Genomic DNA, 16,357 nt, shown 5'->3' on the forward strand with positions numbered 1-16,357 from the left:
AGTCCACAAAATTTGCCTTGAGCAGTGCTCACTCTACCCCATGAAACTTCCTAGCCACACCGTTACTTTATAGGAAAACCACAAGTGATATAGTTCACAAACAGGATGCTGTCAAGCCTAAAAAACATTTTGACTTCTAACCAAATGTGTAATGCAATGAGTTTTGTTTTATTCATTCGCAGGATGAGGGTGTCACAGGCTGGGCCAGCATTAATTGCACATCTCTAATTGCCCAGAGGGGAGTTAAGAATCAACCAGATTAAGGCAGTTTCCTTCCCAAAAAGGACTTTGGTGAACCAGATGCATTTTTTCCTACAATCGTTGGTGGATTCACAGTCATTAGATGATGACTGAATCGTTAGATTCTTAATTTCAGATTTTTACTGAATTCAAATTCAACCATTTACGGTGACAAGATTTGAAACCAAGCACGGGAACATTACCTGGGTCACTGATTAACAGTCCAGTGATAATATCACTGAGCCATTCCCTCTCCTAGTTTCTGTGCTGTTATGATGCCAGGTTATATAGACTGTACATCCCAATGACTGATGGACGATCATGCAATGCATTTGGATGACCACTACAGAGGGCAGTAGTACGTCAAATCATTATGAACCAGCCCATGCTTACAAGCCTCAGAAAAGTATGGACACAATTAAATCATTTCCAACTGTAGGATCACATGTATTAGGTAATCTGGACTGTGACAAGAATTACATTGGAAACAACTTAAAATCAGTTAGATATGTAGTACAATACATTTGTACTCTCCTGCCAATGTAGCCTTTTTTTGGTGTCTGCAAGTAATGGCAGCAACCCAGGGGGCTAGCAGTAGCTCAGAGTACAAACCTGCTGCCATTTCACAGGATGATTGCATGTGCATTTTCATGCTTGCCACTTCACTAGTAAGACTTTGCTGTCATCGGAGACAGCCGATAAAAACTTCTGTCATGTCATCCAGGTACAGGGTGCACGGAAGACTGTAAACAGCCTTCAAAACCAGACTTAGTAAAGGTCACTCTCCAATGACAAATGCATTCTTCTACTAGCTACATGTAGTCACTGGAGTAAAACTGCATAGCAGCATTATAACAGGGTTAGCACACAGAAGATAGGCACAAAAGGAATGCTCACACCTCAATGAATTTCAGGAACAACATGACATTCAACTCTTCTTCCATCTCCTTCACCTCTGTGCCCATTCTTTAAGTACAAGTCCTCTCCCCATCCCACAGACCCCTTCACCCACCTGCAACACTCTCCCTCCACCGGGATCCCTCCTTCTGCCTTTTAATCTGAAATTGACCTGTTCATTGAAGAACGGTTAACTGACATCGGTCATTTTAATTTCTGTTCCCCCTCACCTATTCAAATTTCTCTCTCTCTGAACTGACTGCACTCCATGCTTTCAGATCCAACTGTGTAATCAAGCTTGCCGACAAGGATGCTGGTGTTGTTGTCTGGTCTACTGACCCCTATAATGCAGAGGCTGAGCACCGGCTCTCATAGATACCACCTCCTGTCTCCCCCTGCGCCATGACCCCCACCATTGAACATCAAGTTGTGTCCAAGACAGTCACTAATCTCATTTTATCTTGTGATCTCCACCCCTACAGCCACTTCATCCCAAAATCCACAAACAGGACTTCGTGGGCAGACATATTGTTTCTGCCTGCCCCAAGGAACTCATCTCTTCCTACCTCGACTACTTTTTTGCTTCCCTTTTCCAGTCCTTTGCCACTTACATTCGTGATTCTTCTGATGCACTCAGTTTCAGAATTTCTAGTCTTCAGGCACTAGCAGCTGTTTCATCATGAACGAGCAATTGCTTTACACAATCAATCCCATCAGGTTAACCCTTAGGGTCTTCACTTGATCCTGAAGAAAAGGCCTGAACCATTCCTATCCACCAGCATCCTCCTCTGCCTGGCCGAGCTCATCTTCACTTTGAAGAAGATCTTTAACTCCTATCACTTTCTTCAGATCCAAAGTTGGTCATAGGTATCCACATGGGTGCCCATTACGTCTGTCTCTGTGGGGTACATGGTACATTCCTTGTTCCAATCCCACTGGGGTTCCTCCTCACAACCCTCTCTGGTACATCGATAACAGTATCGGTGCTGCTTCCCTCTCTTTTGGAACTGTAAAAAAATTGATCATTTTCGCTTCCAATTTCCACCCTGCCCTCACCTTCAACTGGTCCAGCTCTGACTCATCCCTTCCTCGACATGTGTTTCTATTTTTGGGATGTTAGCCATCGATATGTACAACAAAACCATCGAATCCCACAGTTATCTCAACTATACATCCTCACATTCCACTTCCTGCAAGATTCCACCCCATTCTCCCACTCTGTCTCCGTCACATCTAATGATGTCACCTTCTGCAGGGGAATCAAATGTCCACATTTTTCCTCAATTGAGGATTTCCGACCTCCATGGTCGACAGTGCCCTCAGCTGTCTCCAACCCATTTCCCGCACTTCTGCCTTCAACCCTTCTCTTTTCTCTCACACCATTGACAGGGACCCCTGGTCAGACACATATGCCCCTCTTTTTCTTTGACAGGCTTCTACAGGGAATTTCTATCAGGGATCTCCGGGACATCCTGACCAACTCCCGATACCTCCTTGTACCCCCACGGCACCTTCCCATGCAACTGCATAAGGTGTAACATATGTCCATTTATTTCTTCCCTCCTCACTATCCAAGGCTGCAGACAGACTTTCCAGATGAAATGGAGATTTACCTGCACTTCACTCACCTAGTCTACTGTATTTGCAGCTCACAACGTAGTATCCTTTACACTGGGAAGCTGAAAGACTGACTGGGTGACCACTTTGTGGAATATCCATGTTCTTTCCACAAAAATGTTCCCCTGTTTCTGGTTAACTGCCACTTCCATACACCACTGATTTCCCTATCCAACATGTGCGCCTTGGGCCTGCTGCAGTGCTCCAGGGAGGCTCAGCACAAGCTGGAAGAACATTGTCTCCATTTTCATTTGGATACCCTGCAGCTTTCAGGACTCAATATTGAGTTCAATCGTTTTAAGCCGAGCACCTTCTTACATGTCCTTTATCCCTCCCCTCAAATCCCAGGCCTTGCCATGATATCAGTTGTTCTAATCTCAGCCAACCCAGCTAATGGTTCTCATTAGCACCTTTCCAACTCCTGGGCTCACTAGTATCCATTCCTTTGTCTGTCCAACTCATGATCTCTCTTTTCCCCCGGGCTCCCTCCCCATTTATCAATTACTCTCTCACACCCACCACCACCACCGTCTTCAGCATACCACCTTTTCCCAGCCATCAGTTCTGAAGGAGGGTCACTGGGCCCAAAACATGGATTCTGCTTTCTCTTCACAGATGCTGCCAGACATGCTGAGTTTCTCCAGCAGTCCCCTCAGGTAGTTTCTAACAGCCAGTGGAAAGGGTTGCTTGCTCGCAATGGTGAGAGTGTGCACTGTACAGCAGGCCCTACAAACTACAGTTAAATACCACAGGGCTCCTCCAGAACAGCCCAAGGTGGTGGAATGGTTATACACCAATAGTCTGCTAACTAACATATTTTCCTGGCTCTCATTGCACAAATTCTGTGCACTTGTGCATGGGTTGCAAACCAGGGTTACAGACCATCTTGACATTTAGTAGCTGTCCTTTGGTTTGATATGGTAGCTGAAAAGCAGCTGGCACAATGGGCAGCCACAGAATGAAAGCATTATGACTACTGCCAAGGACCTGGGCACTAGCCTGCTTGGCATGCTTCCTATGGTCACACACCAGCCAGATGGTGAGTCAGTGAAATCCCTTTCAATTCAGGCAGAGGTGGCGTACAATATGACAATAAGATGTGCATCCAGTCAATGATAACTTATGCAGTGAGGAAGACTGCGAACCTTAGCGTTCACTTCTGGAAAAAGAATGAAACATTAACTTTTGTTTCAGCAAGCTGCCTTATGAAGCCAGCAACGATAAGCTACCAAATGTTGTTAACATCTCAAGCATAGAAGGAGGAAGACGCAGACAGGTTCATTGTCATTTTCACAGGAACTGACAACAAGGTACTTGTTTTGTCAAAGTTGGAGATTTGGCTGCAACAGTCAGCAAATTTCAATGATGTCATCCTTAGTTAAATAAAGACAGTTGTCCCACTAGTTCATAAGACCATAAGATATAGGAGTAGAATTAGGCATTCAGCCTGTCGAGCCTGCTCTGCCATTTGATCATGGCTGATAGGTTTCTCAATCCTACTCTCCTGCCTTCAACCCATAACCTTTGATCCGCTTACCAATCAAGATCCTATCCGTCTTAACGATACTCGATTTGGCCTCCACAAACTCCTTGAACAATGAGTTCCACAGGTTTGCCATTCACTGGCTGAAGAAATTCCTTCTTATCTCAGTTCTAAAGGGTCATCCCTTCAGTCTGAGGCTGTGCCCACAGGTTCTGGTCTCTCCTCCTAGTGGAAACATTTTCTCCTTGTCAGTTCTATGCACGTCTCTCAGTATTCTGCAAGTTTCAATTAGGTTACCCCCTCCACACATCTCATCATTCTAAACTCCATCGAGTGTAGACCTAGATTCCTCATATGATATGCCCTTCAGCCTCAGGATTATTTTTGTAAACCTCCTCTGGATCCCCTCCAATGCCAGCACATTGTTCCTTAGATAAGGGACCCAAAATTGCTCTTAATATTCCGAATGTGATCTGACCAAAACCTTATACAGCTTCAGCACTCCATCTCTGCTCTTGTAGTCTAGAAACGAATGCTACATTGCATTTGACTTCCTAACTGCCAACTGAACCTGCAAGTTAACCTTAAGAGAATCCTGAACCAGGATTCCAAATTCTCTTTGTGCTTTAGACTTCACTTAGAAAACAGTCTACACCTCTATACTTCCTAGAGGTGTATAACCGCACACTTGCCCTCATTGTCCAAGTTCTTCTGCAGCCTCCCTGATTTGTCAACACTACCTGTTCCTCCACCTATCTTTGTCATCTGCAAACTTAGCAACAATGCTCTCAGCTCCTTTGGCTAAATTGTTAATAAATTACATGAATAGTTGTCAGCCAATCTTCTATCCAAGCCAGTACTTTGCCCCTACCACCATTAGCTCTTATCTATTTAGCAGCCTCCTGTGCAGCCCTTTGTCAAAGACCTTCTAGAAGTTCAAATAGAACACGTTCACTGGCTCTCCTTTGTCTAATTTGCTTGTTACTTCCTCAAAGAATTCTAACAGATTTGTCAGGCATGACCTCCCTTTGACAAAACCATGTTGACTCCGCACTTTTAAATACACTGCATTTCATCCTTAATAACAGACTGTAAAACCTTATCAACGACCAAGGTCAGACTGGCTGGCCAATAGTTTCCTGTCTTCTGCCTCTCTCGGTCGCATTAAACAGGGGGGTTTCATTTGCAATTTTCCAATCCTCTGGGACTCATTTCTGACTGAAGTGATTCCTGAACGATCACTACCAACGCCTCTACAATTTCGTCAGCTATCTCCTTTAGAACTCTGGGGTGTAGTCCATCTAGTCTGGATGATTTAACTGCGTTCAGACCTATTTAGCTTCCCCAGCATCTTTTCCTTCGCGATGGCCACTGTACTCGCCACTGCCCACTGACTCTCAAACTTCTGGTGTGCGACCTGTGAAAGTTGATGCAAGGTATCCACTGGGTTCCTCTGCCATTTCTTTGTTCACTCTTATTACTTCTCCAGCCTCATTTTCCAGCGGTCCAATGCCCACTCATCTCTCTTTTACCTTTTATACATCTTGCTTTCTTCTTTTAAATTACTAGTTAGCGTACTCTCACGTTTCATCTTCTCCCTTCCTTATAACCTTTTCCAGTTATCCTGTTTTTTTTTTTTAAAAAAGGCTTTCCGATCCCCTGCCTTCCCACTAATCTTGACCACATTGTATGCTTTTTGCTTTCATGCTGTCCCTGACTTCCCTCATCAGTCATTGCTGCCTCATCCTCCCTTAAATAGGTTTCTACTTCCTTGGGATGAATTTCTAGCGTGCTTCCCAAATTACTCCCAGAAGCTCCTGCCATTGCTGTTCCGCCATCTTCCCTGTCAGACTACACTTCCAGTCAACTCTGGCCAGCAGCTCCCTCATGTTTTTGTAGTTACTTTTACTCAGTTGCAAGACCATTACATCGGATTCAATCTTCTCCCCCTCAAAAGTGCAGGATGAATTCTATCATATTACTGTCACTGTCCTGTTGGGTTCCATCACCTTCAGCTCCCTAATTAAGCCTGCCTCATACACGTTACTAAATCCAGAACTACCTGTTCTCTCGTGGGCTCTACCACAAGTTGCTCCAAAGAACCATCTTGTACAGATTCCATGAATTCGTTTTTTGGGATTTTCCCGGTCTACCTGCATATTGAAGTCCCCCATGATAACTGTTAATATGGCCTTCATAAATGCCTTTTCTATCTCATTTTCTTCTCCATATCCTGACTACTGCCATATATCGCCTATACACAACTCCCAGCAGGTTACTTGTTCCTCTTTGCAGTTCCTCAACTCTATGCACACATATTCTACTCCTTCTGACTCTATTTCACTTCTTGCTATCAATTTCATTTCATTTCTTACTAACAACACAATCTGTCCCCTTTGCCCACCTGCCTGTCCTTTTGCTAGAACATGTATTCTTGGATATTTAGCTCCCAGCTCCGATCCCCTTGTAACCATGTCTCTATGATGTCCACATCATTCCTGCCAATTTCAATTTCAATCTGCACTACAAGCTTATTTACCTTGTTTTGTATACAGCATGCATTTAAGTACTAAAACTCTCAGTCCTGTGTTGACTGCTCTCCCCCTTTCAGAGCTGTCCCCGACTTGCTGTGCTTGACCCTTTCCATGCTCTGTCTTATTTGTTCTGCTATGCCCTCCCTTAACTTCGTTTTCCATAATTTTTCACACAACTGAATCACCCCCCGCACCACTCTCCCACCCACCCCCCAAAAATTCGTAAAGACTCTACTTCCAGCATGATTCTGGTGGAGCCTGTCCCATCGAAACAGCTCCTTCTTTCCCCAGTACTGATGGCAAAGTCCCATTTCTCCCATACCAATTTTTGAGCCATGTATCTACCTCCTTTATCTTGTTAACCCTGTGCCAATTTTATTGTGATTCAGGTAGTAATCCAGAGATCATCATCTTTTTGGTTCTGCTTTTTAATTTAGCCTCTAACTGCAAATATTCCCTCAGCTCTTCCCTCTTTCTACCTGTATCATTGGCAGCTATATGGACCACAACAACTGGATCTTCACACCAAATTTCTCTGCAGCTCAGATAAAAAATCCTACACCTGGGCACCAGGCAGGCACTATTGAGATTCAAGTGGATTGCTCCCCAGTATCTTGGTCAAAAACAGAGTCTAGCTGAGGCCATTTCTCCAGAAGCTTGTATTGCTGTGTGTGGCATCTTCTCATTCATCCACAAATGCTGTTTTCCAAAGTGGAGGCCAACCAGTTTCAGCATTTATACATTGACACTTCAGTTTAGTACTGTGGGGGTGCTAACACTCTAAGAGGCATCATCTTTTAGATAAAATATCAAACCTTCTCAGGTACATGTACAAAATTCCACGACAGTTCTGAAGAGCTGCAAGCAAATTATTCTTTATGGCCTGTTCAACATTTTTTCTTCAAAAGTCATTTTAAAAAGAAATTGTCTAGCTATAATCATGTTTCTGGCACAGTTTGCTGTAAACAAAATGGCCATTTCCTATACTACAACAGCAACAAATCTTGTAAAGTACCTGAACGACTGTCAAGTGCTTTGGAACGTCATTGGTTATCAAAGATGCCGAAATGCAAGATTCTTTCATTTGGCCATACCACTGCTTTAGACTCTTGCCACTTGAAAAACTCTGGAAAGCACTGTACACTGTAGTTATTTTTAATCAACCTGCTCAGGCATGTTACACCACACTTCTGGAACATGTTGGTTTTGACCAGAGGCCTTTGGGCTCGTAGGTAGGGACTGCTGTGCCACAAGACCCAGTGTGAACGCTTGTCACTTGTGTCCATACAGTTAATTTGCTAGTTGATTACTTTAAGAAGCTTATGATCCATTTAATTGTTATTTGCACTTATATGCTCAGCTACATTAGCATATGAGGTCGACCAGATTTACATCTCCAAAATGACAATACTGGGGTCAAATCAGAATCGGATCCTGCATGGCATCGTGATCTTCCTGTTCTGCAAACATCTGGTGGCCAGAAATCTGTGTTTTAATACATTTAACAAAGTAAGTGCTACTGAGGGCTCAGCAACAACCTGCTCAGTTTGAGTTCTGCCACAGCCAGAGCTCCTGACCTCATCACTGTTTTGTCCATGCTTGGCCAAAGCTATCTGAATTCCAGAGGTGAGATGAGTATTGATTTCAAAGCCACATTTGACCAAAAGGATTTTGATGAACAAAATTCATTGGATCCAATGTGGATTTTAAGAAAATGTTTAATGAAGTACTATTTAAAAGCTCATCAACAAAATTGAGGCTTGTGAGTAAGGAGGGATAGTGTCAGCTTGGATTAAAAATTGGCTTAAGAGCAAGTCAAGGCAAATGGCCGTCTTTCAGATTGGAGGATGGTAGCTAGTGGTGTTCACCAGGGATCAGTGCCAAGACAATCTCTGTTTTGAAATATTTAAGTACTGGATACGAATTTTTTTTCTAAATTTGCCAATAACACCAAACTTGAAGGAGTTACTGACAATACAAGAGGCCAACACAAACTGGCTATACAAGATACAAAGTTAACATTTCGAAATATGCTGCCGGATCTGCTGCATTTCTCCAACACTTACTGTCTTCATTTCAGGTCTCTGCTTCCACATTATTTTGCATTAATTTATTTGATAAGATATAGATAGGCTAACAGAATGGGTAGACAAGTGGCAGATGGAATTTTTATACTGAGATGTGAGAGTGATGTGTTTGACAGAAAGAGTAAAGAGCAGCAAAATAATACTGTAAAATGGGACAGTGAACCAGACACTCTCAGAGGCAGATTATTGAAGGTGGCAATACATACTGACAGCAGCTTACAAAATGTTTGGTACCTTTGGCTCATAAATTAGGTAGTCAGTTCAAAGAAACAGTAAAGTTATGCTGTACCTGCTGCTGACGAAAATACTGGGGAGCAATCCACTTGAACCTCAATAGTTATGCTGTTGTGACCTAAAGAGAGCTTCAGAGTACTGAGTTAATTTTTGGTCACTGCACTTTAGGAAGGATGAAGAGGAGATTGACCAGAAAGTTCCAGAGATAAGGGATTTTTACCTCCATGGCTAAGTTACAGAAGGTGAACTTGTTCTCCTTGAGGCAGAGAGGAGATTTAGTTCATGTGTAAAAATTTGAGCAGTTTAGATAAGGTGGACTGCATAGCTAGAAGCAGTGACCTGGAACTTGTGTTAATGAGGGTGATGGCAACAGAGACTAATGATTTCAAAAGGAAAATAGATGGCAGCCAAGATTAATGTTTTTAAAAGGCTATGGGGATCGTGGAGGGAATTGGGGCAGGAGTGCCGCTCATGGTATGTTAAATGCATTCAGGTGAAGGATGCACTGGAAAAAGGAATTGATTATGTACCTTGATTAAACACAGGGACAGACTTTACACTTCAAAAGGGATCATTTGTTTAGTTAGTTCATTGTTAATAGGCACCCGACATAATGAGACACATGAGGCCCTTTTGTGGCACAGTGGTAGTGACCCTAAACCTGGACTAGGAGGCTTAAGTTCAAGTCCCACCTGCTCCAGGGGTATGTAAAAACATCTCTGAACAGGTTGATTACAAAAATAGCTTAAATAAAAAATTTTAAAATTGAGAGACTTGGATTTGGGCTCAGGGCAAATGGGAAGGCCTTGTCATGACTCTGGTCATAAACAAATCAGACTGCAGGTGCTTGATGAGATAATTTGACCCTACCGCCTGGTTATGTCTGCACCCACGTGTCTCTGCAGAAGGTGCATGCAGTGTCCACTGACACATTTGAGGCTTTCAGCAATGATTGTTTCTCCAAAACTTGAGTGCATCCAGCCCCCAAAATAATGGATTCATTTGGTGTTCCCAGGAAAGTTTGTTTTTGGTGAGACTGTTTGTTACTTCATGCCAATATTTCTTGTACTCCAAAAGAATACAAAAGAGGTATTTCTGTCAAAACATGCGTGCTTGTCAGGAAGTAGGCAGACATTTGTAACATTGCATTTTATTCATTTTTTAAAAATTCACTCACGGGATGTGGGCATAACTGGCTGGGTCAGATTTTTTTGTCCATTCCTAACTGCCCTTGGTGGTGGCAGTGGCAAGCTGCCTTCCTGAACCAATGCAATCCATTTGGTATAGGTAGATCCACGATGCCACAAGGGAGGGAGTTCCAGGATTTGGACCCAACAACGAAGGAATGGTGATATACTTACAAGTCAGGATGGTGCGTGGCTTGGAGGGGAACTTGCAGGTGGTGGCATTGCCCTGGTCCCTCCAGATTGTAATGGTCCCAGTTTTGGAAAGTGCCGTCTAGGGAGCCTTGGTGAATTTCTGTAATGTATCTTGGAGTTAGTACACACTGCCGTGTCTGAGCGACAGTGGTGAAGGAAATAGATGTGTGTGGATGCAGGCTGCTCTGCTAGACACAGTCAAACTTGATTCTTAGAGCTGCACTCATCCAGGCAAGTGGGGAGTATTCCATCACTTTTGACTTGTGTCTTTGAGATGACAGATAGGTTTTGGGAGTCAGCATGAGTTACTCGCAGGATTGCCTCTGACCTGCTCTTATAACTACTGTATTTATATGGCTAGTCCAGCTCAGTTTCTGGTCAATGGTAATCCCCAGGACATTGACAGTGGGGGATCCACTGATGGTAACATAATTGAATATTTCAGGATGATGGTTAGATTCTTTTGGGTTGGAGATGGTCATTGCCTGGTATTTGTGTGGCATGAATATTACTTGCCAGTTGTCAGCCCAAGCCTGGACATTGTCCAGATCTCCAGTTTTGCTAGGGCTTCTTGATGCCATACTTGGTCAAAACATGGCTTTAAAATCAATGCTAGTCATTCTCACCACCTTTGAAATTCAGCTCTTTTGTCCATGTTTGAACGAACTAGATCAAGAGTGGAGTTAATAAGCATATTATTGCTAAGCAGGTACTACTTGATAACACTGCTAATGGCAACTTTCATCACTTTGCTGATGATCACGAATGACTTAACTAGGTAATTGATGACTTGTTATGTGGCTTGGTATGTACAAAGGCAAGGCAAATTCTGGAGCATGTGTCTTATACAGTCATACAGCACAGAAACTTACCCATGCTGACTAAGTTTCCCCAACTAAACTAGTCCCATTTGCCTATGTTTAGCCCATATGCCTCTAATCTTTCCTATTCCTGTACCTGTCCAATTGTACCCCAGCTAACACTTCCTCTGGCAGTTTTCTTCCCCCCCACATACAAACCACCCTCTATGGAAAAAAATTGCTCCTCAGGTCCCTTCTAACTCCTTCTCCTCTCATGTTAAAATTATGTCCTCTAGTTTTGAACTCCCCCATACTAGGGAAAAGGCATTTATGCCCAGACTTGAACGCTAGATCTTTTCAAAGTCTGTCTCATTTAGCATAAAATGATGCCATACAACACACTAAAAGGTATTCTCAATGTGAAGTGGTGACTTTGTTTCCATGAGGACTGTGTGGTAGTCACTCTTACCAATACAATTCATCGGTCCACGATAGTGTCAGACAGATTAGTAAGGATGAGGTCAAGTACAGTCTTCCTTCTTGTTGGTTTCCTCACCACCGCCACAAACCCAATAAAGCAGCAACGTCCTTCCGGACTCAACCAACTTGATCAGTAGTAGTGCTTTGGTGCTACATTGGTGGTGGCTATCAACCTCACTCAGTACGTTCTATACACTTGTCACGCTCAGTGGGTTCTTGGAGCGGTGTTCAACATGAATCACTGACTTTCTGGGTCTCTGGATTACAAGTCAAATGCTAATGCCACTACATCATTGCCTTTCCCAAGGCATCTGGCTTCGGATTGTATTAAAAGGACTGATGAGGTTGTTGTAAAATTAGCTGATTTGGGCTTCATAGGCCAAATGCATCAGAACGCCTTTATGAACCCATGACCAAGGGACAAGACTTAAAATGGTAGGTGATGCTTGTGAAATAATGACCAGTCTAGTATAATAATGAAAGCTGCAAAGACGATCTTAAGGTTCTTTTAGACTTGGACTCATCTCCAATTTATCAGCAATTATTATAACTGGCTCCATTGTCATCTTTGCACGTTTGGGGCAAGGGAACAGATTGGCCTACACGATGTAAACCACGTTCTGACCCACTCTAGTAGTCTAGAGCAATATTATTTTCATATTGAGAGATAGTAAGAACTGCCGATACTGGAGCCTGAGATAACACAGTGTGGAGCTGGAGGAACACAGTAGGCCAGGCGGCATCAGAGCCGGAAAGCTGACGTTTCGGGTCGGGACCCTTCTTTTCTTTTCTGAAGGGTCCCGACCCAAAACGTCAGCTTTCCTGCTCCTCTGATGCTGCCTGGCCTGTTGTGTTCCTCCAGCTCCACACTATTATTTTCATATTTATCTTTTTAAAAACACTAGTCACCTGCACCTGTTTTTACGTGGCCTTAATACTCATTTGACCACATGACCATCACACCATTTTTCTGCGGTTTTAAACAAACCGATTTGGATCAGTGGTCATTTACCTCGAATAAAAGTACTTAGTACATCCTAACGTGCAGATCTGACAGATGAAAATAAATTGGGCGAATCCTGAAGGATCAACATACAACTAGCAGATACGCCCTAAACAGTACCCTAGGTTTATAAAACAATGTTAAGTGCTCTGAAAAACAGCACCAGGAACCTGACTATTAAAATACCAACTTTAAAAATCACGCCAACAAACCGGAAGAGACTACAGTTTAGGGAGCAGCCACCATCCGTCTACCCAGACATGTTTCCAGAGTCAAACACTGGAGGAGTGCCATTTATCATCCCCGTCCCCGCCCTCACTCACTCACCAGCTGTCCTCCTCCTCCTTATCTTCCGAAACCATTGTCTCCAGATCCAGAGACGCCACCTCATCCAACACCGTCCGCTCCCCCACCTCTGGGCTTTCCCTGCCCCCCGATATGGAGCCCGGCGACTGAGACACGGCTCCACCCCGGGCCGGCGACTGGGACACAGCCTCACTATCCTGAACGGGCGCTGGGCCTGCGGTGACGGATTGCCAGGCGTTGTCGCAGGCCCCGGGGGAGGGCTGCGGCTGCTTGGGGCTCAGGAGGGTGGATCGGGTCCTCAGTTGTTCGTTTTGTTTCTCGAGTTTGCGAACCAACTCCTGCAGCTTCCGTACTTCCAGGTCGGCGCTGACGTTCGAGTTAACGTCCTCCATCCTTTCGCGTCTCTCGGCGTTTCCCTCTCTCGATCTTTAATCTACTCGTCGCCCTCGCCTACCGGGACATGACGGACGCGGCCAGGTTCCCACGCCCAACTCGGGGCTCAGCCGTCATTTGCCGGCCGCCATCTTCCTGCCGCCGGTCTCCACCCCGCCAGGTGACGTCACCGGGTTCCACCCACCGGCGTGGGTGGGGCGTGACGTCGCCGGTTTGCACCCACGTCCCGATTCATGACGTCGCCGCGCAGGTCACGCCCCCTCCTCCTCCATCCCAAAGCAGCGTCGTATCGCCGAGCAGCAGTCTCCCTTATCATAGACGTAGCTTGCAATTTCTGAACCTCGGTAGTTACCTGCTCACTGGCAGTAATGCACATTCGAGATGTCATATCATATTCAAAACACTTCATAAGAATCACAGCTGATTCTTTTTTTGAAACTAATGCTTTTTGTCTCACCTTGGCCAAGTGAAATCAGGAGGTGGGCTCGACAACACAGTGGAAGCAGAAGCTTGCATTTACGATCACCGTCTTACCTTACGATTCACACTAATTAATCATTAGAGAGACGGACGATTATTGGTAAGGGTTAGGGTCTATAAGGTGTGAGGCTGGAAAAGCACAGCAGGTCAGGCGACATCAGAGAAAAGTCAACATTTTAGGCCGAACCCTTTCTTGGGTGAGACTGAGAAGGCAGGACCTTCATAGTGACCTCAGCAGGTGCAGTCCAGTAATCTAGACGCCCAGGCTAAATGTCTGCAAATATAGTTTAAATCCCACTACAGTGGCTGGTGAAATTTTAGGTTAATTAAAATAGTGACTGTAACAACTATCATCGTGGTAAAAAAGAATGCCCCTGAAAGGAAGGAAATCTGGCAATTGTAGTTGGTGTGACCTAATGTGATTGGAGACCCAGAATAACTGCCCTCACGTGGCTCAGCAACCTATTTAGTTCAAGGCAAATAGGGATGGGCAGCAAATTCTCATCTCAGCAGTGATGACCACATCCCATGAAATAAATAAATCGCTGTTTTGACACCTAATCATTATTGTATGTAGCAGCTATGGTGAGTACAGCTAGCTTCCCCAATGACTAGTGAATCTGTCTTGCTTGTGCTAGTTGATGTATACCTCGTCATTTCATACTGTTGCTAGAAAATGGGTCATTAGATCTTTCCTATCCACCTACACACAGGTGGAACAATTATTTATATCTGAACCAAAAGGTGACATCAACAGAAATGCAGCATTTCATTTAAATTGCATGGAAGTATCAGCCTAGATAATGCACTTATGTTACAACTCAATACCAAGGCAAAACATCGATGAGAAGGCTTTAAACTAAATAGTTGTGGATGGTAGAGGGATCATGGAGATGTGGTAAATTAAAGGAAATAAACAAATAGAACAAGGTGGTAAGTTTGGCAATGATAACCAGAGGAAAGAACAGAGTTACATAGCACCTTTCTACAACAAACTGAAGAATTCCCAACAGATGATGTCAAAGATTGCAAAAATTGGAAAAAGACAGTGAAAGGGTCCATCTACGAATGAGTACAGCCTTCTCACGAAATGGATGAATTGCTAGCAGAGAAAGAAGTAAATGAGACATACTGTACTTGCAAGATGACCAAGGCTGGAACCTGAATATTGAAACATTTTTGCCATTTTGAAAAGAAAGGAAGTCAGGAAAAGGTGATGGGATAGCTCTGTTAATTAAAGTTGTCATTAGTACAGAAGTAACAGCTGAATAACTTGAAAAAGCAAGATGTAAATAATTCTGGATAGAGATAAGAAGTAGAAAAGGTAAGACATGACATTTGGGAGTAACTTGTAGGCCCTCTAACTTGAATTTACAAGAATAAACAAATGGGTTGAATAAAAGCGCACTGCAATAAGGGTGAATCAAAAGGTTAACCATAAGGTTAGCCCACAAAATGAGTTTATGGAGTGTATTTCTTAGATCAAATACTTAGAGCAGTACTTGCTAGCACAAAGCAGGGAGAAGGCTGTTCCAGGCCTCGTGGACAACTACATCTGTAGGAACTGAAAGGACTGAGGATGCTGTAAATCAGGAACAAAAGCAGAAGTTGCTGGAAAAGCTCAGCAGGTCTGGCAGCAACTGTGAAGAAAAATCAGAGTTAACGTTTTGGGTCTGGTGACCCTCAGAACGGTGACTCTTCCTCAGGACCCGAAATGTTAACTCTGATTTTTTTCTTCACAGATGCTACCAGACGTGCTGAGCTTTTCCAGGAACTTCTGTTTTTGTTACATTTGTAGGAAGTCTGACCAGCTGCAGCTCCTCGCAGACTGCGTGGTTTGGTTTGAGAAGTAGCTGGACACACTGCAGTACATACAGGGGGCAGAGAGAGTGATAGGCACTAGCTTTAGGCAGGTGGTCACACCACAGGTCCAGACAGATAGATGGCTGACCGCCATGAGAGGCAGGCACATGAGTCTCAATGGCTATTCCCCTCTCAAACAGGTATCGCATTTTGGATACTGTTTGGGGGGTGGGAATAGCTTCTCAGCAGCCAGGCCTGTGGCACCACAACTGGTTCTGCTGTAGAGCAGTGTGGGGCAAAGTTCAGGCGAGTGATAGTATTAGATGATTCGACTGTAAGGGGCACAGACAGGCGTTTCTGTGGCTGTGAACGAAACTCTAGATGCTGGTGTCAGGGTCCTGGATGTCTCTGAGGACATCAACGGGAGGGAAAACAGACAGAAGTCATTGTCCACATTAGCACAAATAACATAGGTAGGAAGAAGGAAGAGGTCCTGCAAGGACAATTCAGGGAGTTAGGTAGGGAGCTAAAAAGTAGGACTACCAAGGTAGTAATCTCAAGATTATGACCCATGCTATGGGCTAGTGAGGCTAGGAACAGAGAGAGCATACAGTTGAACAC

General features: G+C 44.1%; 1 protein-coding gene across 1 annotated transcript in view; it reads right to left on the reverse strand.

Moving 5' to 3' along the window:
- Positions 1 to 13,656, reverse strand: part of slain2 (SLAIN motif family, member 2) — a 59,381-nt gene extending 45,725 nt beyond the window's left edge. Inside the window, exon 1 of the mRNA XM_020512064.2 lies at positions 13,082 to 13,656. Coding sequence (XP_020367653.2) covers positions 13,082 to 13,452 — 371 coding nt within the window. The 5' untranslated portion in view covers positions 13,453 to 13,656. The remainder of the gene's footprint in view (positions 1 to 13,081) is intronic.
- Between the last annotated feature and the right edge of the window lie 2,701 nt (positions 13,657 to 16,357).

Source organism: Rhincodon typus, chromosome 1 (assembly GCF_021869965.1).
Source record: "Rhincodon typus isolate 14 chromosome 1, sRhiTyp1.1, whole genome shotgun sequence".
NCBI classification, from domain to species: domain Eukaryota; kingdom Metazoa; phylum Chordata; class Chondrichthyes; order Orectolobiformes; family Rhincodontidae; genus Rhincodon; species Rhincodon typus.